Source organism: Danio rerio, chromosome 5 (assembly GCF_049306965.1).
Source record: "Danio rerio strain Tuebingen ecotype United States chromosome 5, GRCz12tu, whole genome shotgun sequence".
Classification (NCBI taxonomy): domain Eukaryota; kingdom Metazoa; phylum Chordata; class Actinopteri; order Cypriniformes; family Danionidae; genus Danio; species Danio rerio.
In genome coordinates, this window is record NC_133180.1 from 71,326,900 (window position 1) to 71,351,110 (window position 24,211).

General features: G+C 36.1%; 1 protein-coding gene and 1 long non-coding RNA gene across 10 annotated transcripts in view; both read left to right on the plus strand.

The window, feature by feature from the left end:
* LOC141385670 (uncharacterized) overlaps window positions 1–8,566 on the plus strand; it is a 33,778-nt gene extending 25,212 nt beyond the window's left edge. The window contains exons 3-4 of one of the 2 annotated variants that reach the window (XR_012406496.1): window positions 2,954–3,092; window positions 6,763–8,539. This is a non-coding gene — a long non-coding RNA (uncharacterized lncRNA). Of the gene's footprint in view, window positions 1–2,953; window positions 3,093–6,762 lie in introns of both variants that reach the window. The other variant, XR_012406495.1, reaches the window with a different exon arrangement.
* A 6,397-nt stretch (window positions 8,567–14,963) lies between these two features.
* Window positions 14,964–24,211, plus strand: part of kcnt1b (potassium sodium-activated channel subfamily T member 1b) — a 180,926-nt gene continuing 171,678 nt past the window's right edge. For 7 of the 8 annotated variants that reach the window (XM_073951599.1, XM_073951602.1, XM_073951598.1 and 4 more), the window contains exons 1-3: window positions 14,964–15,436; window positions 18,672–18,717; window positions 20,703–20,870. In XM_073951599.1, coding sequence (XP_073807700.1) covers window positions 15,406–15,436; window positions 18,672–18,717; window positions 20,703–20,870 — 245 coding nt within the window. In that variant the 5' untranslated portion in view covers window positions 14,964–15,405. The remainder of the gene's footprint in view (window positions 15,437–18,671; window positions 18,718–20,702; window positions 20,871–24,211) is intronic. The other variant, XM_073951613.1, reaches the window with a different exon arrangement.

Consider the following 24,211-nt stretch of genomic DNA (forward strand, 5'->3'; position numbering starts at 1 on the left):
CTCCAGGTGCTCAAGATTCCCCAGCCTGATCTCATGAGAAAACGTAAGTATTTTATGTTTTGTGAGTTAAGTGGGCAAATCGTACGAAATTGTCAATTTTTTAAAAAGGAACCCAACCGTCATTGGGTGATGAGCAAATCGTACAAAATTGTATGAATTAGATCATTTGAATTCATACAAATTAGCCACCAGATCAAAAGTTTACGAATTGTCGTGAGATTGTGTCGGTTTCCCCCACAGTCCAAAAACATGCTCTATGCTGTAGGTCAATTGGATGAACTAAATGGGCCTTAATGTATGAGTGTATGTTAATGTGAGAGTGTATGGGTGTTTCCCAGTATTGGGTTGCAGCTGGAAGAGCATCTGCTGTGTCAAACAAAATGCCAGAATAGTTAGCGGTTCATTCCGCTGTGGCTATCGCTAATAGACAATGGGACTAGGTGTAAATGAATGAATGAGTTAAGGTAAGTAAGGGAGGCCGGTAGACTTATTAAGCTCTCTTCAGCTCATAAATATCTCTCCAGTACATCCTTTTAATGGTCATAAGACAAATGTGCTGGTCATTACAGACTGTGACGCAAGGTGTGAAGGTGAGGTATTTTTACTCTTTGATATATCATGTCCCATTTTTGGTCAGTGTCATCATTAATCTAATTGCCTGCTGCAGTGTAATTTACTTTGAACCTAAATCAACCTTTAGAAAGGATTACTATCACTGCTGCTGCTTTTTTTGCTATGATAAGTTTATTTAAGTCATAAACGTTTAGTGATATGTTCCATTCACCTTCAATTATGGAAACAATCATTGAACAGTTGATTTACATTTACATTTACATTTAGACATTTAGCAGACGCTTTTATCCAAAGCGACTTACAAATGAGGACAAGGAAGCAATTTTCACAACTAAGAGCAACAATGAATAAGTGCTATAGGCAAGTTTCAGGTCTGTAAAGTCTAAGAAGGGAAGTAGTAGTATTAGTATTTTTTTTTTCTTTTTGGTACAGTTAGTGTGATATTCAGAGAGGCAATTGCAGATTAGGAAGTGTAGTGGAGAGTAAATAGTTGAGTTTTTAGTCGTTTCTTGAAAGTAGCGAGTGACTCTGCTGTTCTGATGCAGTTAGGGAGTTCATTCCACCAACTGGGCAGATTGAGCGTGAGCGTTCACGAAAGTGATTTCTTCCCTTTTTGGGATGGAACCACGAGGCGACGTTCATTCACAGAACGCAAGTTTCTGGAGGGCACATAGATCTGTAGAAGTGAGAGCAGATAAGAAGGAGCAAGGCCAGAAGTCACTTTGTAGGCAAACATCAGAGCTTTGAATTTGATTCGAGCAGCAACTGGCAGCCAGTGCAAACGGACTAGCAGCGGAGTGACATGTGCTCGTTTAGGTTCATTGAAGACCACTCGTGCTGCTGCGTTCTGGAGCAGTTGAAGAGGCTTGATAGAGTTAGCTGGAAGCCCAGCTAGTAGAGAGTTGCAGTAATCCAATTTGGAGAGAACAAGAGCTTGAACAAGGAGTTGAGCTGCATGTTCAGATAAGAAGGGTCGGATCTTTCTGATGTTATAGAGTGCGAATCTGCACGATCGAGCAGTTCTAGAAATGTGGTCAGAGAAGTTTAGTTGGTCATCAATCGTTACTCCAAGGCTTTTCACCATTTTGGATGCAGTAATGGTTGCCGCATCCATCTGGATTGAAAAGTTATAGTGTAGAGTCGAGTTGGCAGAAACTACAAGCATTTCCGTTTTTGCGAGGTTCAGCTGAAGATGATGATCTTTCATCCAGTGTGAAATATCCAACAGGCAGGCTGAGATGCGAGCTGGAACCGAGGGATCATCAGGATGAAAAGAGAGGTATAGCTGGGTATCATCAGCATAGCAGTGGTAGGAGAATCCATGTCTCTGGATGACTGGTCCTAGAGATGATGTGTAGATGGAGAAGAGAAGGGGCCCAAGAACAGAGCCTGATTGAAACAGTATTTGAACATTTGATTTTCAGAATAGTATCCTGGGGTAGGGGGTGTTCAGCTACAAATGTATGTGTGTGTACAGGTTTATGTGTTTTACAGGGACATGTAATTGTTTATTGACATGGATATGATCTAGTTGTACACCTCCCGAAATAGCTGACAGGATGTTTTGATATTAAAATGTGGTCACAGGTTTCCTTTGAGGGTTTGGTTTAATGGTAGGTGTGAGATACCTACATAGCAAAATTTCTCTGACCCACACAATCAGGTTTTGATTGGCCCACATGCCGCATTGAATTACGGTACATGACTGGACCAAATCTGGCTTCCAGACAAGGGCCAAACACGGACCATATCTTGGCCAAGTCTCAGCCAAGTTAATAACTCATAACTGAGCCTGAACTGGGCCAGATAAGTTGGTGTTTCACGATGAAATTGATAAACCCATGAAGCGTTGTGCTTTGGGCACACTATGGGTATGCTTTTTCTCAAAGTGACCTGATTGGTAAAATTTTTATTAACTCAAAAATTATTTTAATGTATTTTAAAAAGTGGGTCAAGACTGGCCAAACTCACATGGCCCACATATCAATTTTTTAAATCTGGGCCAATTACTATGTTTTACATCTGACCCAAATCTTGTGTGCCGCCTTAAAGACGGTGCCACCTCTGCCAAACCCGAGCCACATGCTGCCTGCTGTGCCAGCTTCATGCCAATTCTGGGCCAGAATTCTTTGGGCCAGAATTCAGTCATTTATGCTAAGCTAAGCTAAAAGTGCCCCTACTTGACCTGGATATCGACTGAATGGATTTAAAAATGCTAAAACTAAACTGTTCAACTCTGGGGACTAGTAAAATTAACCTATTTACAAAAAGTGGAGTATTTCTTTAATGTCTGTTTTTATAATCTTATATAATCTTATAACTTCATAAAATCAACTCACAGTCAGCGACACGTAAAGACTGAGGCATTTCAATTCTTCAGCAGGTATGATCCAAACTCGAATGTGTGGAGCCGTTCCTCAGCAGCGCTTGCAGCGGTGTGTGTGTGTGCTGGAGATGGACGGGTTCATGTACGCCCTGGGGGCATTTGATGGAGCTGTCTGTACCAACACTGCAGAAAGGTACTTTCCCGCTGCTGCATGTAGACATATGTCAAGCGACAACTGATGATTCCTGCACAACATACATACTATAGACAAAAATGACATTCTGTTGAAAAAATAAACAAGTTTTTATTGTTAGCAAAAATTGTGCTATTGAGTTTTTTGTTCACAGCTCGTCAGAGTGCAAAATGCAGGATATACAGATTATAAATATATTCAGTGCCACCCCAAAGTAGCATACATTGTAATTAAATGTTAATTTTGTTAGTTTAATGTGTATATTGCGAAATATGTCATGCATAGTAATGAGGCAACAAATACACGTAGAGTATAAATATTAAATGTATGTTTGGTGTTAAAGGTGCCATAGAATGAAAATCTCGATATAGCTTGGGTTTGTACAATAATAAGACTTCAGTACATGCAAATGACATACTCATAGTATTCAAACACCATTGTTTACTTATTCTCTTTTGAAAACTACTAGAGTAAAATCCTCACGAAAAACAGACCAATCAGAACAGAACAACAGCTCTTACATTGCACATGGCATCATTAATATGCACGCCCCAGGCTGCGTTTGATTGGTTTCCTAGTGAAACTACAGCAATTAGAATTTCCATCCCTTATTTTTAAGTTTTTCTAAGCTTTTAGTAAATATACTATGTATTTGAGACTCTTGTTTTAAAAACAGGAGAGTAAATGAAGTTTTTGTGAGACAACCATGAGTCATATCTGTTCACAGCTCGTCAGATTGCAAAATGCAGGATATACAGATTATAAATGTATTCAGTGCCACCTTGAAGAGGCACGCAGTCTATTTAAAATGTTGTGAGTTAACATATATATAGTGAAATTTGCCATGTATGGTAATAATGACGCAACAAAGCCGTTTATATGGCTTTTTGCATCATTATTAACATACATGGCAAATTTTACCATCCAGATATATTATCTGTTTACATGGAGGTTGATATTTATTCTTTCCTGTGTCATCATATTTGTTAATCCAACAATATACATCAATACATCAAATTTAAAGGGCACCTGTGGTAAAAAATCTACTTTTCAAGCTGTTTGGACAGATCTGTGTGTTGGTATAGTGTATAGACCGTCATACTGGGGTGATATGAACACACCCAGTCCTTTTTTTTTTCAATTTACCTACATAAAAAGGGTCGGCCAATTGGAGCTGTTTTCAAATCGATCGCACCATTACGTAGGTGTGCGATCCCCCTGCCCACCGAATTGATTGACAGCTGCGCGCATTAATATGTTCCGGTAGTCGCGTGTATATGTCAACAAGACCAGGCAGACATACGCAAAGCAACCGGGAATAAAAAGTCTGTACTGTTCGCTAGGATCAGCAATCATCATCAAATGTGATTAAAAGTAAGTTTCACATGTTTAAAGTGTTTTAAAACAGAGTATGTGTGTGATTAATTACAGTGTTTTACTTCAGCTTTACTTCATCAGCACAGCCGCGTGTCAGAACAATTATAAAAGAAGACGCCTCAATCCCGGTTTGTGGAAGTTAAATCAGGTTTATTTTGTACATTAGCATAACAGATATCCACACAGTACTTGAGGTTAGCCTTAACTAAGCTAAGCGCGCTCTGTCTGTCTGCCTGCCTGCCTGCCTGCCTGTGTGTGTGTGTGTGTGTGTGTGTGTGTGTGTGTGTGTGTCATCTGCGGTGTGTGTGTGTGTGTGTGTGCGGGTGTTAACTTTGTAACGATATTGTGTGTGACTCATCAATGCAACTTCACAATACTGATTAGTAAAGGTTAGTTCTTACTGTAGTATCTCACAAACGCTACGTGAGACCTCCTTCCTTTAAGTCTGTCTGTTGTCTGACGCAGCTGAGAGAGGAGGCATGTAGAAATAGTGGGCTGGAAAGACTCGTCTTAAAGGCGCAGTACGACAAAACCACCCCCTGCTGGAAATCAGTATAAAACAGCATCTTGTAAAAGGTATAATGAAATATCTGATGGGTATTTTGATCTGAAACTTTATATACACATTTTAGAGACGCAAAAGACTTGTATTAAATCTGGAAAAATGGGTAACCTAGGTGCCCTTTAACTGAATTCAATACATCTCTTTCAGTCCCTTTTGTCAGCTATAATTATAATTTAGCCAATATTTTATCCACAACACCAAACTCAGGAGTAGAAATGGGGGAGAAGACTATGTTGATTACAGATACCTCATTTGCTCCTATAATGTAAACTTCTTCTCAACTTCAGTTGAACGGATCTCTACACAGTTTGTTCAAATGTTTTGACAACATATGAAGAGTGATTATTTTACCACGTGTGTATTTCAGAGTAAATCCCGCAGTGTGTTTGTGTACGAGTTCCATTCCAAATATGGCCAAAACCATGCTTTTCATTCAAGAGCTTATCCCTGATGAGCATATAAAACAGTTATAAAAGCAAATTTTGTGAATGTAAGCCACATACACACTACTCTATGTAGAACATCAGATAACAACATAACATATTGAATTAATGTTCTCCGTTAAAGTCAGGGGCGGACTGGCCATCTGGCAATTCTGGCAAATGCCAGAAGGACCGGACCATTTTTTTAAATGTGGGCCTGTCAGTTTTTTATTTTTATTTTTTATTTTATTATTATTTTTTATATGTATTGTAATTACATGCAGGCAGTTTTTATCTCGTGCAACATGTGAATATTATGATGACGTTGATGATGGTAATAATAGTAATAATAATAGTAAATGTTAAGCATTTGGCCCAATCGGTGATAGTTTCGAGAGGGGCCGACTCAATCAAAGGTTAAGCGGACATAATCAAAATCTGGCAAGAATGTCAAACAAACAGTACGTATGGTAATGTGGGCTGGTGTGGCTATAGTGCCAGGGATGAATTTTTGTCCCAGTCCGTCCCTGGTAAAAGTAATAGTTATGACTCCTTTAAAGTAATAGTCACTTATTGTCTGCAATTGTTTGACTGTTTAACACATGCATTTAGTCATGTAGACATGGACAAAGTGATCTACTGAACGTCAAACCGAGCATCAGAAAAGGAACGAAAGGTGATTTCAGTGACTTTGAACATATTTGTTTATTTGTTGATTATCGGTGGCAGACAGGCTGGTCTGAGTGTTTCAGAAACTACTGATGTGGGTGAAAATACTTTGTTGATGACAGAAGTCAGAGGAGAATGGCCAGACAAAATCTCATCAAACCTTGAAGCAGATGAGCTACAGCATCGAAACAAGATGACTCCTGTCAGAAAGCAACAACCTTAGGATACAACTCACAATGGCTTAAAAAAACTGCACAACAGAAGACAGGATCAGAATTTGCTGTAATCAACATAAAGGCACGGAACCATCCTGCCTTGTATAAAAGGATAACACATCACGTCACAAACCTCAGATCTTCTCACACTGGTGTGTTGAAATTCACAGTGAGTTGACTCACCTCAAACGGCCTCCACAGTCACCAGATCTCAGTCTGACAGAGCACATTTTGGGATGTGCTGGAGCAGAAGATTTGCATAATGGAGGAGCAGAAATGTGGAACAAATCTCTGAGGAAAGTTTCTAGCACCTTACCGAACTAAAAATTAGGACAGTTTTTAAAGGCCAACTTTAGATTAGAGATTAGCCGTGTATGTCTTATATGGAATGGAATATATAACTAACAACTTATTTTATTCAGGTATGATCCTGTGCTGGATACCTGGACCAAAATGGCTCCCATGCACCAGCATCGCTCTGGGGCAGCGGCAGCAGTACTTGGTGGGTTCCTATATGTCTTGGAAGGAACTGATGGAGACAGCGCATTGAATTCAGGTCATAAATATACACAGTAACTGACAAAAGTATTGTCGTTGATCCTGGTTGTAAGAGCAACAAATAAAAGCTTGATATCTAGTAGATCATTTGGAAAAACGGCAGAAGGTAGATTTGTCTGATGAATCATCTTTTAAACTGCATCATCACAAATCCTGCAGAAGACCTACCAGAACCCGCATGGACCCAAAAATCTCATCAAAATTAGTCAAGTTCGCTGAAGGAAAAATCATGGTTTGGGGTTACATTCAGTATAGGGGCATGTGAGAGATCTGCAGAGTGGATGGCAACATCAACAGCCTGAGGTTTCAAGACATTTTGTCACGTTCAACAAATAAGAGTCAAAAATAGGATCCAATAGCAAGTGATAAAAGGTTTATTTGACCAAGTCAAAATAAACAAACAAGGAAGTGACAGGCTAGGAGGACGACGAACACAGGGCAGGAACAGACAGGAAAAACAGGGTCCAGAAATATCTCCTCAGGGGCCTGAGCACAGATAACACACATGAGAACAGATGTAACGAACTGACAATGAGACATAGAAACGTCGCCCTGATATAGGGCTAATAATGAGCCTCAGCTGGTGAGTAATCAGCCCCGTTGAGTGTCGTCATGTCACGTGAGCATAACAAATACACATGGACAACCAAAACAAAACAAACCCACTTGATCAAACATACACTCCGGAAAAGCGCACAAACCTGCAACCGTGACACATTTGTGCTGCCCATTACATTACAAACCACAGGAGAGGGCAAGTTATTCATCAGGATAGCGCTCCTTCTCATACTTCAGCCTCCACATCAAAGTTCCTGAAAGCAAAGAAGGTCAAAGTGCTCCCGGATTGACCAGCCCAGTCACCAGATATGAACATTATTAAGCATGTCTGGGGTAAGATGAAGGAGGAGGCATTGATGAATCCAAAGAATCTTGATGAACTCTGAGAGTCCTGCAGAGCGCTTTCTTTGCCATTCCAGATGACTTTATTAATAAGTGATTTGAGTCATTGCAGAGATGTATGGATGCAGTCCTTCAAGCTCATGGTGGAGTCACACATAATATTAATTATTTTTCCACTGCAGCATGACTTTATATTCTATACTGTACATCATTTCTGTTAAATGACAAGACCTTTGTCTAAGGAAAGTCAGACTTTATAATTAAATAATTAAAAAACAATGCATGATCATATTTTATTTTGGTAAAGTAAGCATAATCTAGAGGCCTTTGCCTTTCATATAAGCCATTTCTGATACCAAATGATTAACTAGAAGTCAAGCTATTATTTGTTGTTCCTCAAACCTGAATAGACAATAAGACTTTTGTCAGGTATTGTAGATACATTTATAGGTAAGGTCAAACTTTGAGCTTTTAGTTGTAATTCTGTGTGACTTTCAATGACTTTTTCAGTGTGGCGGTCATTTTTGTTTTCACTCCAAAGTGCCCTTCGAAGGGCGATATATCCCTTTTGGAATGCACCATTCATGTGCACTTGCGACAAGAGCTGACATCTACCTGACATTCAAAGCAGCCTTACATTAAAGAAAGCGCAAACTCAGCTGAAGTTTAACTAATTAAAAAAAAAAAAGTTACTTTGACTCAATGAAAAAGAGCTTTAGTATTATTAACTATTACGTTTAGAAAATGTGTTGAAAAAATCTCTCCGTTAAACAGAAATTATGGGAAAAAAATAAACAGTGTGGCTAATAATCCAATGGGGCTAATATTTCTGACTTCAACTGTATATATAAACTATACGTTTACAGTACTATTTTGTTTCAAAACTTAAATAGTTTGCTGCAATCGGCTTCCTCAAACAGTTTGAGCTAACTTATCGTGTTTTACAGTATGGAGAAAACCAATGAAAACCACCACAAAAGCTCTAATGGTTTCCGCTACAAAAAACCCCTTCAAAAACATTACAAATTATCAAATATGAATGGTTTTAACATGCCACCAATAAAGTCAAAACATTACTAAAAGTGACCCAAAGGAATTTCAATTTAAAGCAATTCATTTCCAATACATTCATTATGCCATTACACAATTCATGATGGTTTCAATTGGGGTTTTCTTTCAGCAGGCAAGACATTTTATCAAATCTAAACACTCAAATTTGATTAATTAAATCATGCTTTCTTATCCAATATTAAGTAGGAGGACATGGCAAGGAGAAGCAGTGAGAATGGGAGCAGACAATGTCACCAACTGCATCTGAACTCGCATCACCCCATTGGGAGCAGTGTGTTAGAATGTGTATCTTAACCTCTAGACCACGTATCTCTCTGTAAGAGTGGCTGTTATCTAAAAGTACTGCTTAAGAAAACCCTCCAGTGTCTTGAGTGAATAATTTTAGTTATTTCATGCGATAAAAAAATAACAAACCTCAACATAATGCTGTCATCCTGCGCTTCATATTAACAGGCCAGGGTTTGTTTTTGTTTTTACGTCAGTAGTGACCTAGATGCCTTTCCTGGAAGCTCACAGACACTCACACTAACTCAAATAAATGGTCATAGCCATAAAAATATTTCCAGCGATCAGGGGCAAATATAAGTAGTGCACTTGAATGTATTAATGCCTATTTCTGTCTGTGAGAAGTGAAGGTCAGGAGAACTCCCACAACCTTTGGCTGGATATTTACAGTACTTATCAGGGCACCGGGAGCAGTGCTTTCAGACAAGTGCATACTAATCGCATGAATGTTCTACAGGATGGAAACAAAAGGGGTAATTTGAAAAGGAAGATAAATACTATAAGGTTGACAAAACATGCTGCATTATACACTGCATTTCTATGCGTGTAGTTTAATATGGATGAATATCATGCAATATGTAAATTAGCCATTTATTTAAAAATGTATTCTTAGTGTGTAAAATTAAAATAACAACCCAGGCACTTACTGATTACGTTCCACTATATATATATATATATATATATATATATATATATATATATATATATATATATATATATATATATATATATATATATATATATTTCTGGACACAGCAAGAAATGTCCCAGGAGCTACGTTTTCTTGCAGTTTTTCTTTTCAAGAATCCACCAGAGGTCGCTGTGTAGATGGCTTTTTCGGGTCTGAAATTCTTGACAGGAGTGCCATTCCCGCTTGCTCTTTTCATGTAAATCCACCAGAGGGTGCTGTGTACAATTTTTCAGATGTCAAATTCCTCTCGCGAGTGCCATTCACGCCTGCTCTTTTCACGTAAATCCACCAGAGGGTGCTGTGTACAATTTTTCAGATGTCAAATTCCTCTCGCGAGTGCCATTCACGCCTGCTCTTTTCACATAAATCCACCAGAGGGCGCTGTGTACAATTTTTCAGATGTCAAATTCCTCTCGCGAGTGCCATTCACGCCTGGTCTTTTCGCATAAATCCACCAGAGGGCGCTGTGTAAGTTTTTTCAGACTTCAAATTCCTCTTGAAAGTGCCATTCGCACCTGGCATTTTTGCGGAAATTCACCAGAAGGCGCTGTGTACGCTTTTTGAGATCTCAAATTCCTCTCGTGGGTGCCATTTACGCTTTTTTTTTTTTGTAAATCCACCAGAGGCCGCTGTGTATGCTTTTTCAGATGTCAACCGATAACGTTTTAAAAAGCAATGATTGACCCGCTCCCCCCATTCCCAAAACCGTGTTTTTTAAGAGCAATCCAGAAAAAGATTTTTGAAAGATCCTGATTTTTATCACATTTTTGGATTTTACCACATTCTCACCCTGTTATTTACTTGTTTATTTTATTGCTTAGCTTTTGTTTTTGTCTTACACACTTTCTGGAACTGTTCTTCACTGGACTTGGTGTTGGAAAATTAAGATGCATATTTTAAAACACACACACTTGATACACGCCATGCATTATGCACTATACACAAATGAAACACTCCATACATATACACACTGCATACATATATACACACGATACACTCCAAACATATACACACATGATACAATCTTTATATATTCAAATATTCTATACATATACACACATCAAAGAGTCCTGTCAGGGTCTGGGATAGAACCCAGGTATCTGGTGTAAGAGGTGAGACACATTACCTCTACACCACTGGAAGTTGACAAAACCAAGGAACGAAATGCACACCTATACACATCATACACTCCATACATATACACGATACACCCTATACATATACACACACATTCTATACTAAACACACATGATACACTACATATACACACATTATGCACTCCATATACATGATACACCCTATAAGTATACACACGATAAACTCCATACATATGGACACATGAAACACTCCATACATAATACAATCCATACATATATTCACCATATACACATGATACACTCCAAACATATACACACGATACATTTAATGGATATACAAATATTCTATACATATACACACATGATACACTCCATATAATAATACACACGAAAAACTCCATACATATACACAGGATACACTCCATACATATACACATAATACAGTTACATATAAACACATGATAAACTCCATACATAAACACGATACAACCTGTACATATACACACATGATACACTGCATAAATATACACACACACAATACACTCCAGACATATACACCCTATACATATGCACACGATACACTCCATACATGTGGATAAATGATATACTCCTTACATATACACACATAATACAATCCATACATATCCACACAATACACTAGTCTGACAAAAATTTAGTACTAAAAAATGCATAAACAGACAAGGAAAATAATGTTATTGAACCTGATTGAAGGCTCTCTAAGTAAAATATATTTGATAGATCTGTGCTAGCAATAAAATATTGTTGAGTTGTACGATTGGTGAAGATAATATGCCAGGTTATAGAGGCAAGTAATGAAAAAACAATAAGCCAAAAAATAATTTAATCTCAACCATGAAAGAAACCATCCGTTACACTGGATGAGTCTCTCTGGGAAGGTTTTTATTTACAGACATAAAGATCGGTCTGGAAAATGAGTGTGCACTTATTGAAAGTGTCTTGTTATGGACACTTACTAATGGACAGTCCCACTGGAGCAATCTGGAGGCACAAACATTGGTCAATGACACTGTAATGAAGGAGAGCCTGGAGTTTTTCCATTTCACCATTATAAAATGCAGGCTTTCGGGTTTCGATCCCAGATCGCAATAGTATAACCAGCCAATTTATCTTGCAACATCTGCCTCATTTAAAAACTAGACACAGCCCTTGAGAAAACACACAAATGCTTTGAAGCGGGCAAACCTGTTAAAGCTAACTTTCTGCATGAGGCACAATGAATCCTGTTTAAAAATACTTTTAAATATTGTGATATTATATTATTATGGTCAAATTGTAATTTAGTAAGTAGTTTTAAGTGATCCTTTAATACTTTTTAGTGCAGTATTTGCACTTTTACTCCACTACTTTCCTTCAACCTGCAGTCACAACTTTCTTTTTTTCTTGTCTATAGTAATAAGAAAATATTTGACCTAAAATCAACCAAATATCAACATCTAATGATATCAGATGTTGGATTTTAGTTGCCATCCCTGTTGAATAAATGTCAGTATGTGACATCAATATAACGTTGGTTTAAGATGTTGGCTCGCTGTTGGATTTTAGTCATTTTCTAATACAATCTAAAATCAACCTTTGCCGTTGTTGGATGTCGAAAAACCATTGTCCTTTGACGCTGGCTAGACATTGAATTTTAGTCAGCTGACATCACAACCAAAATCCAACCAAATATTAAAGTCTTATGATGTTATGTGACTGCTGGGAAATAACTAAAAGCACTAAAGAGGGTTACGTTTACACACATCCACAAATTACATGTAAACGCATCAGCTTTCCATAGCGTAATGCTCATTACTAATTATCCTTGAGTATTTTTAAAAGGGCTACTTTTTGCTCGTATTTTGAGTAATGTTTACAACAGATACTTTTACTCTTGCACTACATTTTTAGGCAAGTAATGTTACTTTTACTGGAGTATGGCTTTTTCAGTACTCTTTCCACCACTGAATGTCAAACTTATATTTTGTACAAACTAATGTCCTTTGAAAATCTTTTTTTTTTTTTTTACTAAAATTGTTGGCGACTGAAGCCATAAATGTGGTCTAGTTTGTACAGATATCTCAGTAAGAGGCTAAAATTATTGGATATAGTTTGGCATAATGTTTTATTATAATTTCTTGTGGTAATCAAATCAATGAATAAAGTTTATCTACAAAATCTATGTGAAGTAACCAATATTTAGGAAGACATTTTGTTTTCAGTTGACAATGTTTATTATTATATATATATATATATATATATATATATATATATATATATATATATATATATATATATATATATATATATATATATATATAATTTTATATTTAAAAAATGTGCTACTTTCTTATACTTTGTGAACTTAAAAATATACATTTAGTAGCATTTTCTGAGTAAACATTGTTTACAATTTTTGACATTTTCATTATTAATAATAAATTTGTTTGGTTATTTTTATAGGTCGCATTAAGGTCCTGATGATTGCGTGCAAAGGTTATATATTTATGTAATTTTTAATTGCCTTATCATTCATTCATTCATTTTCTTTCTGGCTTAGTCCTTTTATTAATCTGGGGTCGGCACAGCGGAATGAACAATCAACTTAACCAGCAGTGATTAGCCAGATCGCCTCACAGCAAGAAGGTCGCTGGTTCGAGTCCCAGCTGGGTCAGTTGGCATTTCTGTGTGGAGTTTGCATGTTCTCCCCATGTAGACGGGGGTTTTCTCCGGGTGCTCTGGTTTCCCCCCCAGTCCAGAAACAGGTGGTATAGGTGAATTGGGTAAACTAAATTGTCCATAGTTTATGTGTGTGAATGAGCGTGTGTGGATGTTTCCCAGTGATGGGTTACAGCTGGAAAGACATCCGATGCGTAGGTCCATAAGCAAGATAAGTTGGCGGTGCATTCCACTATGGCAACACCAGATTAATAAAGGGACTAAGCCAAAAAGAAAATGACTGAATGGATGAATGAATTAAGCACATTTATTTTTACTCTTATTTATTATTAGTGTAACCTAGCTTAATTAATTTATTTGATTTAACTCCTCTTTTTCAGAGGATATGTTTGTTTTTAATTAATTAATTAATTATTTTTGAGGGGATAGTGGGAAGGTAAGAAAATTGTCATTGTTTTTATTCTGAATTATATACTGTTTGGTCTTGTTAAATACTAATAAAAAAGTAATATAATTTTTTTTTTTAATCAATTCATTCATTCATTCTTCTTCAGCTTATTCCCTTTAATCATCAGGGACCGCTACAGCGGAATGAACCGCCAACTTATCCAGCATATGATTACACAGCGGATGCCCTTCCAGCTGCAACCCAGTACATGGCCAACTTCATTCAAGTCAGCTACAGCACATGTCTTTGAACTATGGGGGAAATCGGATCGAACACTGTTAGAACATGCATATGCTCCACACAGAAAAACCAACTGGTCCAGTCAGGGACTCGAACCAGTGACCTTCTTGCTGTGAAGCGTCAGTGCTAACCATTGAGCCATCGTGTCGCCAAATAAAAAAATTATAATAAAGCAATAGTGTACTTAAATGTGTATGCATTTTACATTAATATACAATATATAATCACAGAGGATGTCAGTATGATATGCGTAGTGGTTGCTAAAAGAGACGATTATTGAACATGTCATTGCATTGATAAAAAAAAATATGTTACTATAATTGAAAATACGCGCTTTGATTCTGATTTTGAGGTTTTATGAGAAATAAAATGAGTTCCTTACTATTAATTAATTCCAGGCAATTAAGTTAATGACACCTAAAGGTTAACGACCAGATCAGGGAGCTTGATTTTGGTTGGGTTAGAAAGCAGAGAGTGATAGACGTCGACGTGAATGTTTGTGGCGCATAACCGATTAGGATTGCGCGCGCGTGCATGTCTCTTTAGTCATGCCAGTGTTGCCGAGCATTTCAGGTGGTCCAGGAGATGGCGATGTAAGCCCTGAAGCAGACACAAGAGAGGCTGTACGGATGACTTAGTGGCTTTTCCTAACAGAAGCAGAGGTGACAACATCTCCAACATTTCCCTGCTTGCTCCACATCTCCACAGACACGCGCGCGACTCCAATTTCTCCTCGCGAATTGAAGGTTTCGGAGCTCAGTGGACGCGGGGAGAAGGTAAACATGTGAACTTCTGGAAGGTCGAATGATGAGGCTGATGGATATATGATCATGCTTGAATCATAACCAGTGTCTCATTGATGCAAAGTTGAGTCGCAAACGGCGGAGATGCCGAGCCGGTGCTCTTCTGTGAGAGGAGGGTTTAATCAGGGTCATTTTTCCGCCCCTTTAATGCAAGTCTCCATGGAGGACGGGTCTTTCAGGAGGACATTTCCATCGGAAGTCCTTCACGGACACCTCGCAGTGGCTTCTGTGAAAAATGCGCGGCGCTTGGGTCGCCAGTAACACGGTTATTTACAATGATGGGACCGCGCAGTCAGTCTCAGGCAGGTGAGCACATCATGTCATGTCACGGATGACTAATTCCGCGTTTATGCCGCTTTGTTAAGTACTTTTTTACATTTATCATAGTGCTTTGAGGACATGGCATTGCTTTTGGTCACAGGTAATAGTATGCATGTTTTGTATATGTGTGTGTAGGTACTAATCGCCTATTTAGAAGGAAATTTTCAGAGAGAAGAAAGGTTGTAGATTAGGACAAATGCTACATTTGATATGACCACGAACAGAACAGATTATAATTATTTAATGTAAGTGTCTGATGACAGACTTGAAGAATCTATTTTTTTATGTTTTTCATTTTTTATTAACCTTCATTTACTATATTAAACAATACAGTACATATTGTTAGTGTTGTAGTTGTTTTCTGTAGGTCTGTGTGAATATGTTACTTATCGTAATATGTTTTAATATGCAGTTGCTATGTTTATTTACATTATCATCGTCAGTACTGTTTGTTTTTGTTGTTGTTTTACATTTCATATGTAATTATTTTTAAATAGAGCTGAAAAACATTTTATTTTCATTACCAATTCCATTATAGTAGTAGTAGTACTTCTTTTACATTTACCATAGTGCATTGTGAACATGGCTTTGCTTTGGGGTATGAATGTATAGTATGTGTGTGTGTAGCTATTTAGAAACATTTTTTCAGACAATAGAAAGGTGCTGTAGATTTAGACAAATACTAAATTTTTATGACCTCCAACTGCACAGATTATAATTATTTTATGTTAGTGTCTGATAACAAACATGAAATATCTATTTTTATGTTTTTATTATTTTTTATTGATCTTTTTCATTTACCGGAGCAAACAATACAGTACAGATTATTATTGTTGTTGTTGTTTTCTGTAGGTCTGTGTGACTTTTTCTTTATCTTTTGTATGTTTTATTAGGGAGTTGCTCTGTAAAAGTAGGGATGGACACCGACAAACATTGCATTACCAATGCCAGTGTACTGTATGTTGCTGTGTTAATATAATTGTTTTCTATAATTGTTATTTGTTTCACATTTTACATGTAATTATCTTTAAATAATGCTAAAAAAACATTTAATTTTCATTACCAATTTCACTATAGTAGAAGAAGTAGTACTACTTTTACATTTACCATAGTGCTTTGTGAGTATAGCTTTTTTTTTGGTGACAGGTAATAGTGTGAATGTATAGTTTGTGTGTGTGGCTGTATATTTACAAAAGAATTTTAGAACGAAACATGATTTAGACGAATGCTGTATTTTTATGACCTCTAACGGTACATATTACAATTATTTTATGTAAGTGTCTGATAACAGACATGAAGAATCTATTTTTCATGTTTTATTATGTTTTGTTAATCCTATTCCTTTACTAAAGCAAACATTACAGATGGCTGTTGTTGTTTTTTCTGTAGGTCTGTGTGATTTTTTCTTTATCTTATGTTTTAATAGTCAGTTGCTATGTTAAAGTAGGGATGGACATGGACAGATATTGTATTTACATCACCAATGCCACTTTACTATTATTATTATTATTATTATTATTATTATTATTATTATTATTATTATTGCTGCTGTTGTTGTTAATGTTACGTTTTTCTATTATTATTTTAAATATTTGTTTTAGGTTTTTTATAGGTAGTACTTACCTTTTAAATAGAGCTGGAAAAAAATTAAATTTTCATTACTGATATCACTATATTATTATTTTTAATATTATTATTATTATTATTATTATTATTATTATTATTATTATTATTATTATCACTTTTATTGTTATCACTTTTATTGTTAATGTTGGTAATATTATGTTATTTTAATATTCTTTTTAATTTTTTTTATTCTTTTTTATATTATTGTATACACTTTTTATATTAAATGATAATTACCAATACCATTATTATTATTATTAATATTATTATTATTGAAATTATTATTATTATTATTATTATTGTTATTATTGATATTGTTATTATTATTATTTTTATTATTATTGATATTGTATTGATATTATTATGATTATGATGATTATTATTATTATTATTATTATTATTATTATTATTATGCTTTTCTATCATTTTTGTTGATATTTGTTTCACATTTATTTTAAATGTAGTAATTACCTTTAAATGGAGCTAAAAATATATCAAATTTATCATTACCGATACCATTATTATTATTATTATTATTATTATTATTACCACTGTTAATGTTGTTGTTATTTTGCTAGTACAGATTACTAAATTAATTAGCTAATTAAATTAATATTTGCTGGTTTGGTGGCTCTAGCTTCACCAAATGCTGCAATTTATTTCTAGACATTTTATGCACTGCCACAAACAGATTGTCAAGTTAATAATGCTTTGATAAACTATATTTCTACTCGATTAAGCTTTGTTTAAATAATTGAATATATATTTTTGTGGTTTATTATGTACTGTACTTTATTATGTATGTACTGCATAGTCAGATGTATTATTTATTTATTTATTTATTCATTTATTAATTTTCCTTTGACTTAAACCCTGATTAATCAGGGGTCACTACAGCAGAATGAACTGTCCTTATTTATTTATCTATTTAACCAGTTAGATTAGATGTCGCCATATGAGGTGCAGCATTATTTTATTAATTGAAATCTTTCTGTCTATATACTTTTATTCTGTTATTTTAGACGTTCCTTATTTTTAATGCCTATTTAGGAATACCCTTTTTAAAAACATTTTTACCAGAGTTATTTATTTGCGTCTAAGTATTGTACAACCCTTGAGCATAGGCACATTTTAGTCCGCTCTCTACTTCATTGTACCCCTTGGCCAAGCGAATCACCCTCCACCCACTCGTCAGCGATTTGCACACTAATGCAGTCGCTCACTACTGTCATTACACACTCACGTCTCGCTCAGAGCGCTAATAGAAAGCACACAGGGAACATTCTAGATGATAGTTTTCACACTGTACAAAATGCGACAAGAATGACCTAAAAGGTGAACATCAGTCTGTGGTTTGTAGTTCCTCAAGGGTATAATTATAGCAAAGGATACTAGCTGTGAGATGCCTTGTTATTGGTTAACTGTTGTAGATAGAGGCTGTTTCTCAGATTAGAAGTTATTTGTACGGTTATAGGACACATAAATGAGCCTAAAGTAATGAATTCGTGCTGTAAGCCTAGTTTAAGGTTTTCTTCATGCAGACTTGACTGTAGAGATCAGTATTAATCCTTCTTTTTTCTCTCTGTATTGTCAGAGCCAAGCATGACTCCGCCACGACGCTCTTCCACTGCTGCTGACAGGTAAACTAAACCTTACAAACAGAGACTTTAAAATTATGCAAGTATGAATATGCAAATTGTGTCCACAGTCCAACAAGTTCTTAAAGGGATAGTTCATCATTTTACAGCACAGGCTCATTGTGGATATGTACCACTGTATACATTTGTGGACAGCACGAATTATGTAGCCAGAGCTACGTAGGGCTGCATTTCGTCTTTAAAATGAACTAGGGGTATGGACTCACGGTCTCACGGTTCGGTCGGTTATGATTAATATGCCATTGATTCAGCTGATCCATTATAGATGGCGACACAATGGAGAAAACTCGCCTGCAGATACGCTCGTGTCTGGATCCACAAGTAACGTTATTGTTGTAACAGCCGAGAGAGGAGATAAAATGTTACCTCACAAACACACCAGCAGGTCAAAGGGGCCACAGCGAATGAGAGAAAGAGAGAGTTCACTGCTTTTATTTTTTCCTAGCTGATTATTATTGAACCGGTACCGAATTGTTCGCATCTGCACCACAGTGCATCGAGAAGACAAATAATTTTGACCCCCCCCTAAAACCAACGCGATGGCGCCTCCCTGTGGACATTTTTCCTGCTGTTTCCCGTTTGTCCAGTTGCTCGCTGTGTACATTAGCGGACTTGAAATGCAAAGAGGAGTTGACCGTGACGACGGGTTTGAGTCCAGCAAATAAAGGTTCCAGATAGCAGGTAAAACAAAAAGCCAAAAAATCTAATAAACAAGTAAATAACAGGGTGAGAATGTGGTACGATCTAAAAACGTGGTAAAAATTAGGCGGCCGCGAGGGCTTTTCTTTTTATGGATTTCTTTTGAAAACACTGTCGGTTTGGATTTGGGAAGGCGGTAGGTGTATCAGTCGGTGCTTTTGAAAACACTATCGGTTGGGTTCAAGGAAGGGAGTGGGTGTGGAGACCGTCAGTCAGACAGTCAGTCAGTCGACAGCTGCCTCTGATGGATTCACGAAAACAAACAATTGCAAATAAACAAACCTCCTGGAATGTCGTATGCACTGTCCAGCAATGTACGCAGGGGAATGCATCAATAATGAGCTTGGGTTGTCATTTTATCACCCTCCTCCAACTATTCCAGACTTAATTGAGTTTCTCCTTCCGTCGACCACAAAAGAAGATATTTTGAAGAATGTTTTTTTTTCCCTGCTATGGATGTCATTGGCTACTAGACAAAATTTATCTCTTTAAATAATGGGTTTTAATGAATGTAAATATATTTTGTATGCCAGAATCAAATATGATTTTTTTTTTTTGTTCCGATCTGTGCAGACAATAAAGACAATAAAGTAAAGGAACACACCACTTTTTTTTATAAGTATAATTTTTTTATAAATAGGCTTTTTCCAGTTAACCTATTGTTAAAAAGTTGAGTTTTGCCGTTTTTTTTATCCTATCCACAGTTCTTGATGTGCAGTGGTTGGAAATTTAAGCCACAGTTTTGTATGTATTTAGTGTCTAATGTATTTAGAATTAGTCAATTCAATCACAAAAACTGGGAAATGTCATTACTTTGATCATTATAATATGACATATTTAATAATGAAATAAAATAATTATAGTATAATATTTAAGTAAATTTTAAGCCATCTCTCAGCCACCTGCAACATCACTGAGGCCCATTAGTGGGCCGCAGCCCACCGGTTGAGAATCCCTGGTCTACAGAACAAACCCTTGTTACACAATGACTTGCCTAGTTAACCGATTTAACCTAGTTAAGCCTTCAAATGTCACTTTAAGATGAATACTGTTGTCTTAAAAAATATATAGTCAAATATTATTTACTGTCATCATGACAAAGATAAAATAAATCTGTTATTAGAAATTAGTTATTAAAACTGTTATGTTTAGAAATGCGTTGACAAAAATTAGATGAACAGAAATTGGGAGGGGGAACAGGGGGTTCATAATTCCGACTTCAACTCTACATGTGTGATGAAAGTTACATGATTGTATTTCCTCCACAGGTTGCCTACGGAGACCGTTCAGAGAAATAACAGCAGTAATACTGGTGTTATTCTGGATATTTCCACGCTGAAATTGGCAGATGTGGACTCTGAGGTCCCTCCTCTACCTCCACGATACCGCTTTCGAGATCTGCTGCTTGGGGATCAGTCATTTCAGAACGATGACAGGTAAATTCATAACGCGTGTCCTCAGCGACTCGCTCTTTGACAATTCATAAAGCATTCATAAGGTCCACTCGTACACTGGCACTGCAAGTCTACTTATAGGGTTTTATGGCATTGCTTTTTAATTAAGAGTTGAATAATTAAGATTAGGACACTATAACATGCATAACTGGGATTTTCAATGTGGAATCTGACGCTACCTGATCTGACTCCAAGATTGTGTAAAGTGGCAAAGAAGGCATGGAGTGTGTGTCGGTTTATGTGGAGCTGTCCTTCACTGTGGTGCTGAAGTTAAACAGAGGCTGAAGAAAAGCCTGCAAATGTTTCTTCTTCCGTCTTGCTCAGTGACTCAACGCTTTGTGATGGATTCAAGGCCGTGACATACAGTACATTCAAGAGCGCCTGGCCATTGTAACGTATTTAAATAGCTGTGAGCTGTTGTCTGTGATCATGCGTAGAGGAAGAAAACATATAAAAATGCAGAGGTGAAATTCAGGCAAACCTTTATGTTTTCAAGAAAACTTTCTCATCCTTGGGCTTTGAGTGGGATTTCAGTTGCTTTGAGTGCTTCTTACACAAGAACTCATTTATTTCTGCGTCATTTAGCTAGCAGAGATATCCTGTCACTCTCGGTCTGCTGTTTTCCTTATTGTCACTATTTCAGCATTCACTATTTCTGCATGGGATGACTGTATTTCAAATAATGGGTTGTGCTGTCAGTTTGGGGAACTCCCTTTCAAAAGAATACAAACTAATATTTTAATATACGGTTGAAGTAAGAGTTATTAGCCCCCTGAATATCTTTCCCAATTTTAGTTTAATGGAAAGAAGATTTTTCTAAACATATTAGTTTTAATAACTCATTTCTAATCACTGATTTCTGATCTTTACCATAATGACAGTACATAATATTTGACTATATATTTTTCAAGATACTTGTATTTAGCTTAAAGTGACATTTAAAGGGCCATGAAATCCCTCCCCCTTGTTTAGGTGGGAGTGTCGAGTGGTGAAAGAGGGATGGGTTTGCATAAAAAATGGGAGTTTCGATTCGAGCTGATGGCTGCATTTGTAGTCCGTTGCAATCTGCGTGTTTACCAGTGATCTGCAGCCATTCGATTGCTGGTGATCATAACGCACTGTATGTCTATATCACAGGTGTCAAACTCAGCTCCAAAAGGGCTTCAGCTCTGCACAGTTTAGTTCCAACCCTAATTAAACACACCTGATCAAACTAATTGAGTCCTTCAGGCTTGTTTGAATCCTACAGGTAAGTGTGTTGGAGCAGGAACTAAACTGTGCAGGGCTTTGGCCCTCCAGGAATTGAGTTTGACACCCCTGGTCTATATGTTATATGTTGTATTGTAATAAATAAAAATAAATAAAATATAGATTTAAAAATAATAAATCAATTTATTTGTAATAACAGAAAGAAATCAAAATTTTCACAAAAATTAATATAGTTATACAACCCCAAATTTTTTACGGGACGCCCATGCATATTTCAACAAGATAATGCAAAATCACAATCTGCACACTGCACAGTCCTGGCTGCGGAGGAAGAGGATACAGGTATTTGACTGGCCTGCCTGCAGTCCTGACCTGTCTTCAATAGACAATTAGTAGTGCATTTTAAAGCGCAAAATGCAACATTGAAGACCTCATACTGTTGCCCACTTTAAGACTTGTTTGCAGGAAGAATGCAACACAATCCGCTTGTTCAGTGGTGATGTGTTAGTGACATACGTAATACTGTTTCCGGGTACAAGCCGCCACTCATTTAAATTGACAAAATACTAGTTTATGACCACTTTTTATTCATATCACACATTAAAGTGAGTTTTATATAAAGTCATAGTGTATACAACAATCTCTGGGCTTGCTGCATCAGAAATATCAACATTTTAACAATTTATAAAAAATGTATCACTTTCTGGCTATCGGATATTAGGCATGGATGTATATATTGCGATCATGATTTTCGAAAGTATTGCAGCGCTTTGTAAACGTTTATTATTAGCATTTGATGAGTCTCCCCATTCAGGTTCATAGGGCGCTTGGACCCGGAAGCCGCTTTGCGTGACGTCACACTTAACAGACGGATTGCACCTGAAACACTTTATCAACTAGTGTCCCTAAACGTCTTTTATGTGTTGTGAAAAGGAATGGCAACAATACAAAGTAGTCATTTTTTTATTTACCGTTCCAACTTTTTTTGATTGGAAAACGTGTTTATTTTGAAAAAAAAATAAATAAATAAAAATAAATTTAAAAATAAATAATAAATATATATATATATATATATATATATATATATATATATATATATATATATATGTATGTATGTATGTATGTATGTATGTATATATATTTATATATATATATATATATATATATATATATATATATATATATATATATATATATATATATATATATATATATATATATGTATATATATATATATGTATACTGTATATATATATGTATGTATGTATGTGTGTGTGTGTGTGTGTGTGTGTGTGTGTGTATATATATATATATATATATATATATATATATATATATATATATATATATATATATATATATATATATATATATATTGAGGAATAATAAATAATGTTTTTTGTATTGTCTGCAATGAAATACAAGTCAAATTAAATTTAGAAATTACTACTTTCTTTTTTTATTTTCCATACTGTTCCAACTTTTTTGAATTGGTGGTTATCATATTAATTTTTTTTTGCAAAATGTTAAATAATAACTGATTTTTGAGTTCCATTGACATAATTTCCACATTGTACTTTAAAAAAACAACATTTCACCATATTATTTTTGTTCTCTGTTATCATGTTAGGATATACAGCGCAAATAAATGATCTGTTTGTTTGTTTGTTTTTAAATCCACCTGCTTTCCTTTTTGTGTTATTTCTCCTTTTTATGGCACATCTTGATGATTCCAAGCAGGCAGTGGCATTGTGAGATTTACTTGCTCTGTTTATTTGCCTTGCAATGCAAGTTTCGCACACTATATTTCGAGTCTCTGTGGCAGGTTGTAAGTGGTCCATACATCTCAGGGGAAACCACTAACCTTCAAACTTTTTTTCCCTTTTCAAGTTTGTCATTTTCAGGCCAGGCCAATTTAGCAAGGACACTGCATTATTTATCTTCACACTCGGTCTTAACTGTGACTGGAGCTCTTTTAGAGATGAAGCACACCGAAAGAAAGCAATATCCTGCTGTAATCACAGGCTTATTCCATCATTGACAGCTTCTATCACTAACAGCACATATCAGCATTGTATTATTGTGCTGCGGACACACTAGAGTTTGAGCATGCG